At 47.1% G+C, this 16620-nt stretch overlaps 1 protein-coding gene across 6 annotated transcripts; it reads left to right on the forward strand.

Annotated features, from left to right (window-relative positions):
* The first annotated feature begins 264 nt into the window (after positions 1 to 264).
* Positions 265 to 16044, forward strand: LOC120382822. 6 transcript variants are annotated; one of them, XR_005588242.1, is made up of 6 exons: positions 265 to 396; positions 3559 to 3897; positions 7577 to 7686; positions 9052 to 11853; positions 14698 to 14920; positions 15187 to 16044. XR_005588242.1 is itself a non-coding variant. In XM_039500235.1 (4 exons), the coding sequence occupies exons 1-4, from the start codon at positions 324 to 326 to the stop codon at positions 9166 to 9168; spliced, it is 639 nt and encodes a 212-aa protein (XP_039356169.1). In that variant the 5' UTR covers positions 265 to 323; the 3' UTR covers positions 9169 to 12550. The 6 variants fall into 6 exon arrangements, 1 of the variants encoding a protein (XP_039356169.1); XR_005588240.1 differs by having other exon boundaries at positions 14681 to 16044; XR_005588239.1 differs by having other exon boundaries at positions 14698 to 16044.
* The last annotated feature ends 576 nt before the right edge of the window (positions 16045 to 16620 follow it).

Raw genomic sequence — 16620 nt, forward strand, 5'->3', positions numbered from 1 at the left:
GCTCTGAGCACTCCTGTGAGGTGCAGGGGGACCTGTGCTCTAGCTAACTTCAGTGGGAGTAAAGAGAGCTCAGTGCATGGCCAAACTGAGCCTTACAAACACCGATGCTTGGGGTTTCTTCCCCCACCCCCTCAGCACTTTTTCAAAACTATCTCAGGCAGTGGTGTTTGTTCTACTCTGTTTGTTAATGATGTGGTTAACAGTCAGCTGTCACCGGCTCAGCGTCACAGGAGAAACAGCTCATCAAACTCTGCCTTTCTTCACTTGACGTTGGGTGGCATTTTACACAGTAGCACAGAAATCTAGCTCCAAAGTTTGTGAAAATGCCCTGGACACCTGCTCTTCCAGCTGCATTTCTGCTCTTCCTGCTTTTCCAGGTTACCCCAGCCCAGAAAGGTATGTAGTGAAGATTCAAGCTGTAACTTTGTTTTGGAATATCGTAGCTCCAATGGCTCAGTCTGTTAAACCCAAATTTGGCTTAGGGGCCTTCTAATCTGGGCAAATGACCAGCTGTTCACAATGGCTGGGGAGTAACAATGGGTCCCCTAGGATTCCTTTCAACTGGTATTGAAGATGATTTGGCTACAAGCGTAGATAGAGCTACACCATTTTCATCACTCTTACAGAAAACTTATTATCCATGAAATTCCACCAGGTCTCAGTGTATATATAGGTGCTGAGAAACCCTAGCCTACCTTGTTATTTGTTTGCACACACGCCTGCAATCGTGGTATTTGCACATACATTTTTGCAAGGCCTTTATGTTATGGAAAGCAAGGTCATGACGTTCTTTACCAAACTTACTTGGAGAAGGACTTTATAACATTGTTATTTCCTGCAAATGTACTCTCTGGGTGTTAATAGAAGTTATCAACCGCTGACTCGGGAGAGGTGGGTTGGTTTAAAAGGAAACAAAAGTTTCAGAAATTTTCTGAAATTTTCTGAGACTGAATTTGGTATATCCTAGCCCATTTCAATTACAGTAGGATTGTTCTGTGTGTCATAGTATTTTTTAGTCAAAAGAAAATACACTTCAGGTGATATATTTCAGCCAGCAACCGCAAGGATAAAACCCCAACAATGTTTAACAGAGATTTCTTGGAACCTTTTTAACTCTTCAGATCATTTGTTACAGTAGGACTCATACAACTACAAATAATTTTTGTACAGATGATTTATTACTTTAAATTCAGTTGCTTTTCTTCCCCTGCAGTACCTCTGTATGTGCATAAAGAGGGAATATGTGATAGTGTGGGGGTGCTGCGAGATAAAGTATTTCTCACTGAGAGTTTGGGATAACTCGGTCACTCACATACATTGGAGCCAAAGAATGAATTCTGCAAATCAGTCCAATCAAGTGGCTATAGTATAAGAACTTTGTAGCACACGCATTTTGTCAGTGCCACTTATTTTGCTTGTGTCTTTGTAGTTCCTCAACTTTCACCCTTTGAAACATATTTGTATTATGGAAATAATGAAACCATTGGTATGGGTTGAGGAGTGTCATCCACATGTGTAGAATATAGATTTCCACTGGTGTTGTTCTGATTAGAATTTGGGCCACTTTGCTTAATGATGAAATGCATCCTAGAATACGCAAGGAGCTGACTGAGGAGATATCTGAGCCATTAGCGATTATCTTTGAAAAGTCATGGAAGAGATCCCAGAAAATTGGAAAAGGGCAAATATAGCGCTCATCTATAAAGAGAGCAATAAGGACAACCCGGGGAATTACAGACCAGTCAGCATAACTTCTGTACCCGGAAAGATAATGGAGCAAATAAGTAAGCAATCAATTTGCAAACACCTAGAAGATAATAAGGTGATAAATAACAGTCAGAATGGATTTGTCAAGAACAAATTGTGTCAAACCAGCATGATAGCTTTCTTTGACAGGGTAACAAGCCTTGTGGATGAGGCGCGGGGGGAAGTGGTTGATGTGGTATATCTTGACTTTAGTAAGGCTTTTGATACAGTCTCGTATGGCCTTCTCATAAACAAACTAGGGAAATACTGAATTTTTTATTTTTTACTGAATGCCATCAGGGTACTTAGTACTGTTCAAATGTAGTGGAGCACACACTCTGTGTTCCCAAGTGTTTGGTTATAATCTACATTACTGATCTGAAGCCTGTAGTATACAGTTCCTGTGGATTACTTTTGTACGTTTTTTTATTATGGCGTGAAAGTCACTGGCAGCACATAAAACCCAAGCATTTAGCTGGAGTACCTGGGGGTGAAATCTATACCCCAACACAGGACCAAGGCCCTGGGCAGCTATCGCAGCGACTCCATTGCAGCTGTTACTTCAGTCATTGCATGGAATAGTGGGTCCTCTGGACTTATGTAAAGTCACATCCGTGGCCCCTCACCTGCCCAGTGGCAGCTCCCAACAAAACAGGAAGGGAAGCAGACCAGTGAGCAACCCCCAAAGATACTGGATGGGAGACAGAAGGCCACTGGGTCTCCCCCTGGAAGACAACCAAGATAAGGATGGAAGCCTGGACCTGCTGATGGAGAGGGGGGAAGTCTTGTGAGGAAAGTGAGCATATTTGTAGGGCAAGGCATGCTCCAATGTCTGGATACGCATTCACACATTTGGATTCTGATTCCGAATGACCAGGTTCACCCCAGAGTTTGGCTTCAGAAACCTGGCAAAGGCAATGGAGATAACCTTCCAAGATGTCAGCGGAAGGAAAATGGCTATTAATAGAGACTTATTTGTTCACCTCTCACTTTTAGATAGGGAGTAAGGGTGCACCTTACCCATCTGTCCTCCATGTGCAGCCCAGCCTCAGTTTCCTTTTGGGGGGAGGGATCTGTTGTAATTGCTCACAAAATGACTCAAGTTCTATCTCAAAGCTTTCCCTCCTGAGCCTTGGTTTATCACTATACAAAACATATCCCAACAGGAGACCCCATCCACCCACACCTCCTCAGGATACCACGGCTCTCCTCTGGGCTTGTAGATAGTCCTTCACCTTTCCTAGACTATAGCTTCCTCCCTGGGAAGCCCCACAGCCCAGTCAATAGGGTGTGCAGATAACCTTCTTCTTCTCGTGTCAGGGTTCATAAGTCCCACCTCTAGGCTGTACGGGTTCCAGACAGCTATTGCCCCTCCTCAGGCTCTTGATTGGAGAGGCCTAAAAATCACTGCTGTTCCCCTTCAGGTCTCCCAGTGGGCAGACTTGCAAACCCTCCCTGTCCCCGCCAGATCTCTTTTTAAACTGAGAAAGTGGTTTGGCCTTTTATAGCCTGCTTCATCTCCCATCAAGCCTTGCCCTCAGGCCTGCAGATCTAACAGTGCCTGAATTACAAGTCCCAGAATTCCCTTGATATGGCTCTGGAACTGTGAACAGTGGTAGATGGTGCCTGCCCTTGAAGGGCCAGCACACTCTGTTAGAAAGAGTGTGGCAAAGACACCTGGCTCTGGAGCAGAGGTGTGTTTTGTAATTGGAAGAGTTTGCTACGGCGAGGCCATCTTCCGTCTAGCCTCGAACAGTTCCCAGTGAGCCACATGGTAATAACATGTTTTCCTTTCCTCCTCTCTGCACACAGATGTTACACAGAAGCCAGCTGTTCTCCTGGTTAATGAAGGAGAGTCGGTCAATATAACCTGTTCCATTCATACCAAGGGGAGGCTAGTGGGGATGTATTTGAAAAGAGAAGTTTTAAATGCCATGGAAGTGCTATACATCACAAATAATTGTACTAGCCTAACCGTCAACGTTCGCTACAAAGACCGCATCAATATCTCCTGTCTCCAGACAGAAGTGAGGATAACGCTGCACCAGTTGCAGAAAAATGACACTGCTCTATATGTCTGTAGAGGGAGCATTCTAGAAAATTACGAGCCCAATTGTGTGTCGAGCCAAGGCACCATATTGGTGGTGAAAGGTATTGTATGGTTTTCTATTTTTTTTTAAGTGTAGGGCAAATGGGTATTTATTTTCACTTGAAAGCGCTGAGGAAGTGTAGAACATTAACTGAATGGTTATGTGTTTCAGTATATTAGCAGAGCCAAGGATGGGTTTATGGATGGAAGGGATCTTCTTACAGTTATGCACTTTTTCCTATATACAAACCTTAATTTTTTGATCTGAAGACAATAAGAAAGAACAAAAGTAAAGTCTCCAGCTGAGAGTCCAGTGTGTGTCTCATCTGTAACAGGCTGCGGCAAGTCTGAAAGTGAAATGGTTGCTCTTTCTGCATTGAACAGATTTCTTTGATATGTAAACAGGCAATACACAGGAAACAAAGGCATCATAGTTTTATAGCTCCAGACCTGGGCCGGCTCCAGACCCCAGCACGCCAAGCGCGTGCTTGGGGCGGCATGCAATGGGGGGCGCTCTGCCAGTTGCCGGGAGGGCGGCAGGCGGCTCCGGCGGACCTCCCGCAGGCGGGCCTGCAGAGGGTCCGCTGGTCCCGCGGCTTCGGTGGAGCATCCGCAGGCATGCCTGCAGGAGGTCCACCGGAGCCGCGGGATCAGCGGATCCTCAGCAGACATGTCTGCGGGAGGTCCACTGGAACCGCAGGACTGGCGACCGGCAGAGCGCCCCCCGTGGCATGCCGCCGTGCTTGGGGCAGTGAAATCGCTAGAGCCGCCCCTACTCCAGACACCACAGTTATTCCCTCCCAAATTTGCTGTTCAGCCATAAAATTTTAAATGTAACCCCCCATTTCTTTCCCAGGTTACTTGGGAGTAGGCAACTCTCACCTGTGGTCTGGGTGCCTATGGTCATTAAGGATAATGGAAATCCTGGGGGTCCCAGCTGAGGTGGAGAATTAGGTGGGAATCTTCTAGTCACCCATCCATAGTAGTCCTCTCATGCCTATGAATATTTATAGTTTGCAGTGCCTCCACCTGGACAGGCACTGTATTCACCAGTGGCTCTCAAAGTTTTATACTGGTGACCCCTTTCACATAGCAAGCCTCTGAGTGTGACCCCCCCTTATAAATTAAAAACACTTTTTAATATATTTAACACCATTATAAATGCTGGAGGCAAAGCAGGGTTTGGGGTGGAGGCTGACAACTCACAACCCCCCATGTGGTAACCTTGCTACCCCTCTGAGGGGTCCTGATCCCATTTGAGAACCCCTGATATACACCTGTGGGCGTAGCTAGGTCACCTCCACGAACAAAAATGTAAATAATGGCAATAAACACCCCCAAAAACCCTAACACAATTCTACTTAGAACTTATCCTAACAACACAGAATAGAACATGCAACAGACTGCGATAGGTTAAGTTGTTATATCTATGCCACATCAGCTAATGGCTGCAATTTTCAACAGCAAATTGCAACATAAACCTAACCAACACTCGTGGCATTATACCCAGATCCACCCCATCCCTGAGCACACACTCTGCCTTAAGCTTATATAGTCCTGGGCCCTCTCTTGCGCAGGTGCAGGTGAGCAGGGGCGGCTCTAGCGATTTCGCCGCCCCAAGCAGGGCGGCACGCCGCGGGGGGCGCTCTGCCGGTCGCCAGTCCCGCGGCTCTAGTGGACCTCCCGCAGGCATGCCTGCGGATGATCCACCAAAGCCGCGGGACCAGCAGACCCTCCCCAGGCACGCCTGCGGGAGGTCCGCCAGAGCCTCCTGCCGCCCTCCCGGGGACCGGCAGAGCGCCCCCCGTGGCATGCCGCCCCAAGCACATGCTTGGCGTGCTGGGGTCTGGAGCTGGCCCTGCAGGTGAGTGAGCAGGAGTTCAGGCCAGCACTTTGTAAGGACCGCAAAGGCAGTCCAGGTGAACCAAGGAGTGAGGCAATTTTGTATTGTGACCAGCTTAGGTTGCACAGTATTAGCCGGCAGTACTGGTTTTTATATTAGAGAGCAATGGCCCGGGGCTAACTTGTTCTTTCCTCAATTGTCCGTAAGCCAAATTCAGACCTGCTGCCTCACTGAGTTTCCCGCTTCTGCTCCCAATGCCTAGCGGTGGAGACGGAGCCCATGAGCGAGGTCTCAGTCAGCGCTAACAAGTTGTCAGCTGCAGTTTAGTCTTAACCCTGTTTGTGTGTCTTCAACCCTGGCAAGAACAACAGGGCTCTGTCAGGCAGGAGGGGGGGGGGCAGGGGGGCAAGGCGCCCCAGGCCCCCCCCCCGCAGGCCCCCGGCGGGGCCCTGGCCCCCCCTGGTTCTTTTCCCCTCTTCGTTCCTCGGCTCTGCGCCGCGGCGAGGCGGGCGCTCGGCGTCCGGCGCGGCTGGACCCTCCCGCCGCGGCTGACCGCAGGTCAGTCAACCGGGACGGACCACACCACCGCGGCACCGCTGCCTGCGGCAGGTCCGCTCGCCCGGGCGGGCTCGCGACCTGCCCCTGGCGGCGGCATGCCTGCGGGAGCTCACCGAGCGCGGGGAAGAACTGGCGCTGGGGGGGCCCAGAGCCGCTCTCAGGGGCCCCCCGCCGCCGAAGACCCCGGGCCCTCGGAATTCTCTGGGCAGCCCTGGGCTCTGTTACAGTGTCTCCTTGGCCTAGACCCAGCCGTCTGCAGCAGTCTGGTCCCAGAGGTTGCGCACCACTGCGTCATGGTCCTTCAAAGACAACACATATTCAGTACACAGAGCTTTGTCTAATCAGGGGAGCTCTGAAAGGATTCAGAGGAGTCTCAGATAGGCATGCCTACATAAAATATTAAGCCTAAAGCATTTGTGAGGAATACAACTGTCCCTTTTGGGAGTTGTATCAAGGACTCTTAGATTCCAGTGCTGCAACTTTGCCTCTTGCACAAAGCTAAAATATTGCCTGTTTGTCAGTAATAATGCTAAAATTAAAAAAAATGGAGATATGCCTATCTCATAGAACTGGAAGGGACCCTGAAATGTCATCAAGTCCAGCCTGCTGCCTTCACTAGCAGGACCAAGTACTGATTTGGCCCCAAATCCTTAAGTGGCCCCCTCAAGGATTGAACTCACCACCCTGGGTTTAAGCAGGCCAATGCTCAAACCATCAAACTATCTCTTCCCACAGTTAATTTCTTGCCACCACTAGAACAAGACAAATACAGCAGCAGATACTCATACTATGGGTAAATATTGGGTCTCAAGTCCCACATCCTCCCTTGGGACTTATAAGGAACAGAGGAGTTTGAACCATGACCTTCAACTGTAGTTTTAAGGGAAAGTGATGTAACAGTTCTTCCCGGTGGCAGAGTCACTCTTACATTCCTTTATACTATATCCTGGTGACATCAAATTTTCTTAAAAAGCAAGATGGGTAACGTTATTCCCACTGGTAACATTCACCCAGTGTGCTGCTCCCGATGCCAAGATTGCCCAACAGAGTTCTGGTTACCTCTTTTCAAAGACCTGCATGACATAGACATCTTCCCTAGATCAACTTATTCCCACAGTCCCTCGCTGGTTCCTCTATTGATATACTGCTTCTGTTCTGCCCTTTCAGCTTCCGCTTAAACACTGGAACCACCTGCTCTGTTCCACAAAGGATGATAATTCCCACAAACATTTTTGCAGTACCAGACAGTACAAAGCACTACTCTCTCCCCTGCAGAGTGACATAACATGTTCCTCACATGAAATCATAATTCTGCTTCTCCTCTGATAAATCACCCACAGGAATGGAGCAGGCAGAGTGCCACATGGCTTCCTGGGTGCCCTATGTCCTTTCCTTCATGGTTTTGATTTCGGTTTCTGCTCTGGGATACCTCATTCTGTCTCACATAGATGTAAGTATGTCATTCGGCCACAGCCGCAAAGTTTTCTGCACTTCTGACCCTGCAGCTAGGAGTCATCCCCAAGCACAACCGTGCCTGTTAAAGTGCTGTGCACACAAAACATTGTGGAGCCATAAGACATGAAAATGATAAACGTCTCTGACCATGTGCAGCTTTCTATTGTCCTTTTGTCCTTCCATCCCCACTGCTCCCATCCCTTTGTATGCTGACATCTTCTGGTGTCAGGACTACATGTGGACTGTAAATCGCTGAAGGAGGGGCTGCCACTTCTATCATGTCTGTACAGCCCCAGGCTCATTTTCAGGCTCTATTATAATGTGATAATAATTTCTTAGAGAGGAGGAGGAAACCATGAGCCATGCCCCTGCCCCCAGCTTTGCCTCTGGACCTTGATGTGGTAACTGCATTGAAGTCCCTCCATTCTGCAGTTGAAGAATCCTTCTCACTGAAGAATGGAATCTCAACAAGCCCCTGTTGGGATGGACGAGAGGGATGTCCCCTTCTTGCGGTGTTCTGGGGGAGATCAGGGTCATGACGAAGCCCAGCATCAGAGGGTAGCACAGGCATGTGTCCCTGCCATATCTTGACAATAAAGCTCCCTGAGATGGCTTGTGCAGAAAAGCCTCTTTGGAAATGGGCTGTGACTGACACACGCACTCGCCTCCCCTGCCCCGCATGTTTATTTAGGAGAGTCATTTCAAACTGTAGAACAGGATTAGATGAAAGCCTTGCTCTGGGCCGCCTCCTAACGAGTTTACCAGGCACTGCAGTACAATGACGCCAGCAAGCCTCTCCTATGGAAGCCGTGTCTCCTCTTGCAATAATTACAAGACAATTGGCCAAATCAGTTGGAGTCATTGATACTTTCAGCCCTATAGCTGCTGGTAGAAAAGCCTGTACGAATTTTGGGGATTAACCCAGCCCTTTCCGCTTGTTACTCTTTGAGCTATGAAAAGGACTGTTTTGTTATCTCTGCTTGTAACCAGGGGCAGCTCTATTTTGCCCCCCCAAGCATGGCAGGCAGGCTGCCTTTGGGGGCATGCCTGCTGGAGGTCCTCTGGTTCCACGGCTTCAGCATACCCGCCACCGAATTGCCGCCGAAACCGCAGGACTGGTGGACCTCCTGCAGGCAAGCCACCGAAGGCAGCCTGCCTGCCCCCCTCACAGCAACCGGCAGGGCGCCCCCTGTAGCTTGCCACCCGAGGCACACGCTTGGCGTGCTGGTGCCTGGAGCCACCCCTACTTGTAACTCCCTGCACACTGAGATGAGAACAGCTCCTTGGCAGGGGTTCTGCTCCAGCCCTAGACCTGAATGGCTGCCTGAGTGTTTGGTATTTTTTGTTTTGTTTTTTGCAGATCAAGAAACACTGCCAAGAAGGAAAGAAAAAGCAATCAAATACGGTGTACGAAGACATGTCCTACCCCCTTAGGCTCAACACCATGGCCACAGTCAACCCTTATAACAATTGTTAGGAAGCTCTTGCCAGCTGAGGCAGTGTGGACATCAGCAGCTCCTCCTCCACGTGCTTGAGCTAGAAAGGCTGACGTCTGACAATCATTCCCTTTAGTGAAAAGAAAAAAATACCTGCCTCGTGTCCTGTGCAATATTTCTGCTTATTTCACTCAATTGTGATGACCACTTTGCAGGGGTGGGGGGCAGGGAGGTTATTTACAGAAAATGTAGAGAAATGAATGCATCCCTGAACGTGTTAGTGTGTGCTGGGGAAGGCAGCATTAGATGCTGTGGTGTATAGTCGACTTGATGCAACACCTGCTCTTGCTCTGCCCGTTAGTGATGCTCACCCCCCTCCAATGAAGCATGTGAGAGAAGTTGTGTTGGGAGCATGGGGAGACACTCAGGCCCAGATTCACAAAGGGACTTAGGTACCTCAACCCACACAGGCACCTCTAAGTCCCAGTTTAGGTGCCACTGAGATCCACAAAACCTCCACTCAGCTTCCACCTAACCCTGTAGGTGCCTAAATGAGCTCAGCCCCTAATTTTGCAGCAAAAGTTCCCTTGGCACTTAAGTTCCTCTGGGCAAGAGTGCACCTGCCTCCCTCTTGGTGTCTGGCCACCTAAGCCCCAGAGCAATCCAAGAACCAAGGGAAGATAGGTGCTCCCCCACCTATCTTGCCTACGGGGCCTGATCCAATAGGCATGCTCACACCTGGCCTACTGGATTGGGTCTCACTGAAATGCTGGCTGGAGGAAAGTGGTGGTGGTGCTGCTGCCTGCTTTATAATGTTCAGCCCAGTGGTTAGCTCACTTTACTGGTACGTGGCAATCTTGGTTCAGTCCCCTCTTTGCTCAAAGTGGAGAAAAGATTTGAACAGAGATCTCTCACATGAGTGCTTAGACTACTGAGTTATGGGATATGCTGATGCAGGGCTCCCGCCATCTCTCCTGTGAAACCTGTTCTACTTTGAATACTTAGTCCTTGGGAGAGAAAATGGCTCTGTAGATGGATATTTAGAGCACTCAGTTCCCCTGCCCCAGTGATTCTAACTAGTTACCCACCGTATAAGAGCTTCAACAGGAGAGAGTTCTACAGCAGACTTCTCCTATGGCTCAGTGGTTAGCGCACTTTTCTACATGCTGGGTGACTCCTGTTCAAATCCTTTCTCTCCTCAGGCAGAGTGGGGGGGAATTGAACCTGGCTCTCCCATGCCACAGCTAAGTACTCTGACGTTATGAGGTAGGTACTGCCCATGACTATTTTGCATGGGCTGAGGCAGATGCCCAACTCGTTCTCCCAAGAAACAACGTAGGGACCTAAGCTGCCTGACTTCAGGCAGCTGGTTCCCATTCATGGATCTCTAGCAGAGATAGCAGCCTGGCTCCCTACCTAGCATACTGGCTTTTGGGGAGCTCATTCTAAGGTGCCTTTCTCTCCCTATGTATTGTAGAGGGAGCTTAGATGCCTAACTCAGGCTGTGTGGATTGCAGTGTTGTTCTGTGATTTTCTTGGTACCTAAAGGTGGGGTATTGCTATACTCCGTATCATAATACCCAAGCCTCTGAGATAGGCCTCAGACACCATGGTGATAGGCATCTATATAAAAACATAGATGGATAAATAAATAGATGGATTCCAGCATTTGCAACAAAGCACATGCAGCTGGGTAAGTGGGTTTTGTGTAATCTAAGTATTAAAGCAGAGAAAATTCCTCAGAACAGCATTCAAAACCCATTTGTGAAATGGCAAAATACAAGTGTAAAGAGCTTGTCTAATCCCCCATAGTCACTGACTATCCCACAGGAATGAAGTTGGACCTACAGTGTATATGACTCTTCTTGCTTTAGGGTAATAGCCAGATGGCTGGGATTCTTGCATTAAATTCAGGAAATGATGAGGTTTTCAGGCCCATGACATCATGTGTTTGTGAGGAGACAGAAGCTTCTGCCCCTCTTTCAGGTTCTTTGTTTAATGTAGGTTATTACACAACACAGCTCAGTAAACCCCCCTCAGTGATGCTGCACTGTACAATGACTTTCAAAATACCCTCTAGCCTGGGCCACAATCAGCAGCTAGACATCTGACCAGGGAGTGGATGACCCTGGGCCAAATTAACTCTGAAATATTTACCTTTCTCTTGGCAACATAAGTTTAAAAACTCAGTGTGGTGAGTAAAAAGCTACATTAGCCCTGTAATGGCTTATGTAGACCTGTCCATTTGTTAGCAGGGAAGGATTTAATCCTCTTTCTCTCTGGCTAGAGAGCAGATCACAGCTGTCTGCCTTACATGCAGAGAGAGATCCAGAGATGGCCCAGCTGTGGGGAATTAATTAATTACCACCAGCCCCAGCACAGTATAAAACAGGGGAAGAGGGCCTGATACTTGTTATTGGTTTCAGGGTGTTTAGGAAGGGAGTTAGTGAAGGAAAGTGTTCTTTAACATTCAGGTTTTGCTTTGTATTTGGTTTGCAAAGGGGACAAGATATTCTTTATCTTGGGGGTATATTTCTACTTTGCATTATAGAGTTGTTCACAGTGCACCAGTCTTCTTTATCAGTTGGCACTGTGGGTGCTCAGCACTTCTGAGAACTGAACCTGAGGTGTCCCAACTTGAGCACCCACAATCAGGGGCTGCTTTTGCAAATCTTGGCTTGAGTATTTCTATTTTGTAACCACAGAGCAATGCCAGAGCAATCAAAGTGAGTGAGTGTGTAAATCTATTTCTATTTAAGACAGGTGACAGATAAGCAAGGGCTTGTTGACAGGAAATATTGTGGTGGGTAATGTAGAAAGTGCCAGGCAGAGAGATTGTGAGACATTAGGGAGGGGAGAGGGTACTAAGAAAGGGTTTTTGGTAATGCAACAAGCTGTAACTACAGCAGAGTGACTGATGGAATTAGTGTCTCATCGAAGACATTCTCAACTGTTTTCACTTTTGTATGAGTAGCTTACTGAATATCCAGTATATTATTGCATGGCTGTAGTCAACATGCTGTACTCACATAGCTGTGATATTTATTTGTATGTGGGTTATGTATCTGTCAGCTCAGAGCCTGTAATCCTTGCCCAGGCAGAGCTCCTGTTGCATTCACTGGAAGTTTTCCCTGAGTAAGAACTACGGAACTGGGTCCATAATATTTTACTGTGTAATTGTTGGAAAAATACCAAATCCACAGGTCAAACTTTAAATGTGTATGAAATGCTACATACACATTTATGAAGAGGGCTTTACACATTTTTTTTGTATCCACATTTTTTTGTTTTTAATGTGTTTTTTTTATGTCCTTTACAAATCAATATTATAGATACTGAAGAGACGTTGTTCTGTAATGTTTGGTTTTACTTTGAGACTATTTTGAAGGTTTCCTGCAAAGCACAATAAAATCTGTAGCAAACACTGCCTCTAATGCTCAATTCCCACTCTTCAGGTAGCATTGGAAAATATTGTCCAGTACATGTTGTTTTTCAATTTACAGTAAATTGGTGAAGGAAACTTGGGGGGAGGAACTGCTCATCTCCTGAGTGCAGCTTTTACCTGCTTAAGCAAAAATTATCAATTATCAAGTTGATGGAGATGGGAAGAAATGCAAAATTGTAGTTGACTATTGTATGACCTTTGAATAACCAGACTTTTTTTGTTTAGCGGTGGTTGCTTAGAACACTGTTCATTGCATTTTGCTGGATTCTGACTACCATAGATATAGTAACTCCTCACTGAAATTTGTCCCAGTGAACATTGTTATGTTGCTGATCAATTAGAGAACATGCTTGTTTAAAGTTGTGCAATGCTCCCTTATAACATTGTTTGGCAGTAGCCTGCTTTGTCTGCTGCTTGCAGAAAGAGCAGCCCATTGGAGCTAGCTGGGGGGGCTTGGAACCAGCATGGACCAGAAACCCCACTATTACCTCCCTGCTCCTGTAAGTTCCCTGTGCCACAACCCCCAGCAGGCTATCAACTGCCAGGTAGTTCAGCTGCCCTTTCCTCCACTGCTGTGTGCTGCTCCTGGGAGCATCCTGCTTGCTGTGGGGGTGTGGAGAAGAGGGGTGCTAATGTCTGGGTATCCCCCATCTCCATAGAAGAGGATGGGGGCTCAGGAGGATGGAGGGAGTTTGCTGGCAGCAGCTGCTGTCTCTAACTTGCTGATCTACTTAAAAAGGCAATGTACTTACAGTGGCATCAGCATACTTAAAGGGGCAATGCACATCTCTCACTCACACACAGGGTGTGTACGTCTGTCTTTCTCTGCCATGCTGTCTCCCCTCCCTCCATTCATGCTGCCTTTTAGAATGTGAGGCTACATTAACAACCATGTTTTAACCCTTGAGGGCTCAGCTGAGTGCTAGTTCATCATTTAGCAGTAAGGCATTCCCTGGGAAATATCTCAGCCTCTGACTCCACCACCTCAACCAGGCTTCACAATCATCATTGCTGCGTATGGTATTAAATTGTTTAAAATGTATTGTGTGTGTATATATATATAGAGAGAGAGAGAGAGACTTTTGTCTGGCAAAAAAAATTTCCCTGGAACCTAACCCCTGCCCCATTTACATTAATTCTTATAGGGAAATTGGTTTCACTTAACATCATTCGCTTAAAGTAGCATTTTTCAGGAATATAACTACAACATTAAGGGAGGCATTACAGTACTCTGTAATCAGTACTGGCTTTTGCTGCACTTCTGCTGGGCCAGAATATTACTGGGGGGTTGGTTCTTATATATCCACATTGCTGTGCACATCTTGACAATATTGGGCTTGTTCTTGTTGCTTGTATTGTAAATTGCCAATAAAATAGTCATAAAAGCAAAACTGTTAGGCATGCTCTATGCTATCCCACATACTGCTGAGGACCCCAGTTCATGTAATGAAAGCTTGATCCATTTGTTAGTAGCCTTAGCATAAATATGCGATACAAGATGTTTTATAGAACCTGAGCCCAAGAGGTGATCATGAATACATTTTTGGTGTTGATACCAATTGAACATTTCTAGTGCAAATAATTTACAGTCATGACTGTCACTGAGCTAGCAGCAGGGCTGTGGACAGAGGTCACTCTAGCACTATTACCAATGTCCAAATATTAGAAAGATGTGTGGTTTTATTATAGGTTCATTGGTCCCTGACTGTTCCTAAATCACTTGAAAAGCTGAGCCAGTACTAATCTAGCTGATCAGCAATGGGGAATGGCAGTGTCACCTCCCTCTGTCCAGCATGATACAAAAATGTATCATGTTCTGCATGATACAGTTTTTTCAGAGAATCATAGTCCCTAGCTTTGTAAATGACTGCTACAACTTTGTCTCCTAGGTAGTACTAAGCATGGTTACGGTTATGGGGTGCTCTGTTAACATATAGAGCCAAACTCTGTTACAGCTGTGTGAATCCAGATGTACTCGAGATGGCAGGGGCAGTTTGGTGTACAGCACACTTTACAGCTGCCATCAAAAGGAGCAGCATGGTTTCCTCTAGCACCTACTGCATAGTACATGGGGGTCTGGAGCCCTAGCTGTACCTGTAAACATATAGACAGTGTCTCCTTGCAGGGTCAGAGTGTGTTAGCCAAGCACACCTCCCCCAGCACTGTCTAGTGCATGAAGCTGGAATCCTGTTTTGCAGCCCTATAGATACACTGGAGGGGCAGAAGGAGACGCTCCCTGCATGTTGTTCTTTACCCAATGATTACGCCTGAAAGAGGACATGATTTCACCCTACGCGATAATTTCGTCATCCATCACTGAAATGCAGCCCCCTCTGGGGTGGAACATGGTAACTTTATAGCAGTGTAAAGCAGCAGCACTATATGGCAGTTTAGGACAGAATGTAAAAAGAAAGTCAACAACGTGAGGAACCCATTGTCTGTTACTAAAGTTGGACATATAGCTACTTGGATTTGCTCTGAGATTGATTTTGCAGCTTGTAGAAACACAGACCGAGCCTTACGAACATTCATGTGCATTGTCCTTACACAATGCACTAGCTAGGGCTTTGTGCAGAAAGCATCTTACAAGAACCATCCCTCTAACATCTGACAGGTCTCAGACTGGCCCTTAGGCTCTGCACAGGAGGACCTGACTCTCAGCAGCCCTTCCGATTTATAGAAGTGAGAAGTAAAACCAAGACCCCGAGGGGAACCATGACTTCAGTGAGCCTGATCTTCAAAACATGCCTGGGTGAGGTAAAGGAGGAAGCTAATGAAGAAGGCTGAAGAAACACTTGTACTTTACCGCTGGGAGAGGAGAATATGCCGTAACCAGTGGGAACCAGCTGTTTTTTTACACCAGTCTCAAAGCCTCCCCTCCCCCTGGCCTGTCTGATGTGATTCTCAGAAGTGACACTTCTGTTAGTGTGTACAATGTTCTGATGACCTCAGCCTGCCCCGATAGATAGGGGGCACCTGGTGTCTGAGGAGGATCCATGAAGTGTCCCGGGGGACTTGGCTTCATGACTTCTCAAGTGGAAACTGCATTTTCATAAAGGCAACATGTTCTGTGGATGTTGGTGGGGCTCTTGAGCCAGGGACCCCCTACATAAACGTGACGTGGGAATGAGTTCATCTGACCCTGAGGCCAGCCAGGCCTTCGTCTGAGTTGAACGGCGATGTGCAGCCAATCACATGGCGAGGAGAATTCCACAAAAACGTTCCCCTTCCTGCCTCAGCGCAGGGGAAACCCAGTGTCTCAGGAGTGCTTGGGGAGGAGTGCAGGGCTGGGGAATCTATTGTTAGGTGTTCCCATTGGAACAAGGCTGCTCTCTCACCACCAGAACCAAAGAGGGAGGCAGCAACACAGAGCAAACAGACTTGTTGTATGGGCCATACGCTGGCAGCGTTTATAGTTTGTTCCTGAGAAACATGACGGTGTAGCACAATGGGGTGTTGGCCCATGCTTCCTCACCACACAACAGGCAGGGCAATTGCTTAAGACTTGAGAGACATTGGTCCAAGTCCCTGTGCTTGGCCACAGGCTTTCTTACTGTCCCACAGCAAATGGCTCTTACAAAACTACTCAAGACAGCTACGTCCCACGCAGACTGCGAAGAGCTACAAAAGGACCTCTCAAAACTGCGTGACTGGGCAACAAAATGGCAGATGAAATTCATTGTTGATGAATGTAAAGTAATGCACATTGGGAAAACATAATCCCAACTATACATATGAAATGATGGGATCTAAATTAGCTGTTACCACTCAAGAAAGAGATCTTGGGGTCATTGTGGATAGTTCTCTGAAAACATCCACTCAATGTGCAGTGGCAGTCAAAAAGGCACACAGAATGGTGGGAATCATTAAGAAAGGGATAGATAATAAGACAGAAAATATCATATTGTCTCTATAGAAATCCATGATACACCCACATCTTGAATACTTTGTGCAGATGTGGTCACCCATTCTCAAAAAGGATATATTGGAATTGGAAAAGGTTCAGAAAAGGGCAACAAAAACTATTAGGGGTATGAAACGGCTTCCA

The sequence above is a fragment of the Mauremys reevesii genome, linkage group 15 (assembly GCF_016161935.1).
Source record: "Mauremys reevesii isolate NIE-2019 linkage group 15, ASM1616193v1, whole genome shotgun sequence".
NCBI lineage: Eukaryota > Metazoa > Chordata > Testudines > Geoemydidae > Mauremys > Mauremys reevesii.

Coding starts and splice junctions, on each gene's coding strand:
- LOC120382822 (XM_039500235.1), top strand. CDS start 324: ATGCCCTGGACACCTGCTCTTCCAGCTGCATTTCTGCTCTTCCTGCTT. Junction 397..3,558: donor GGTTACCCCAGCCCAGAAAG/GTATGTAGTGAA, acceptor CTCTGCACACAG/ATGTTACACAGAAGCCAGCT. Junction 7,687..9,051: donor TCATTCTGTCTCACATAGAT/GTAAGTATGTCA, acceptor TGTTTTTTGCAG/ATCAAGAAACACTGCCAAGA.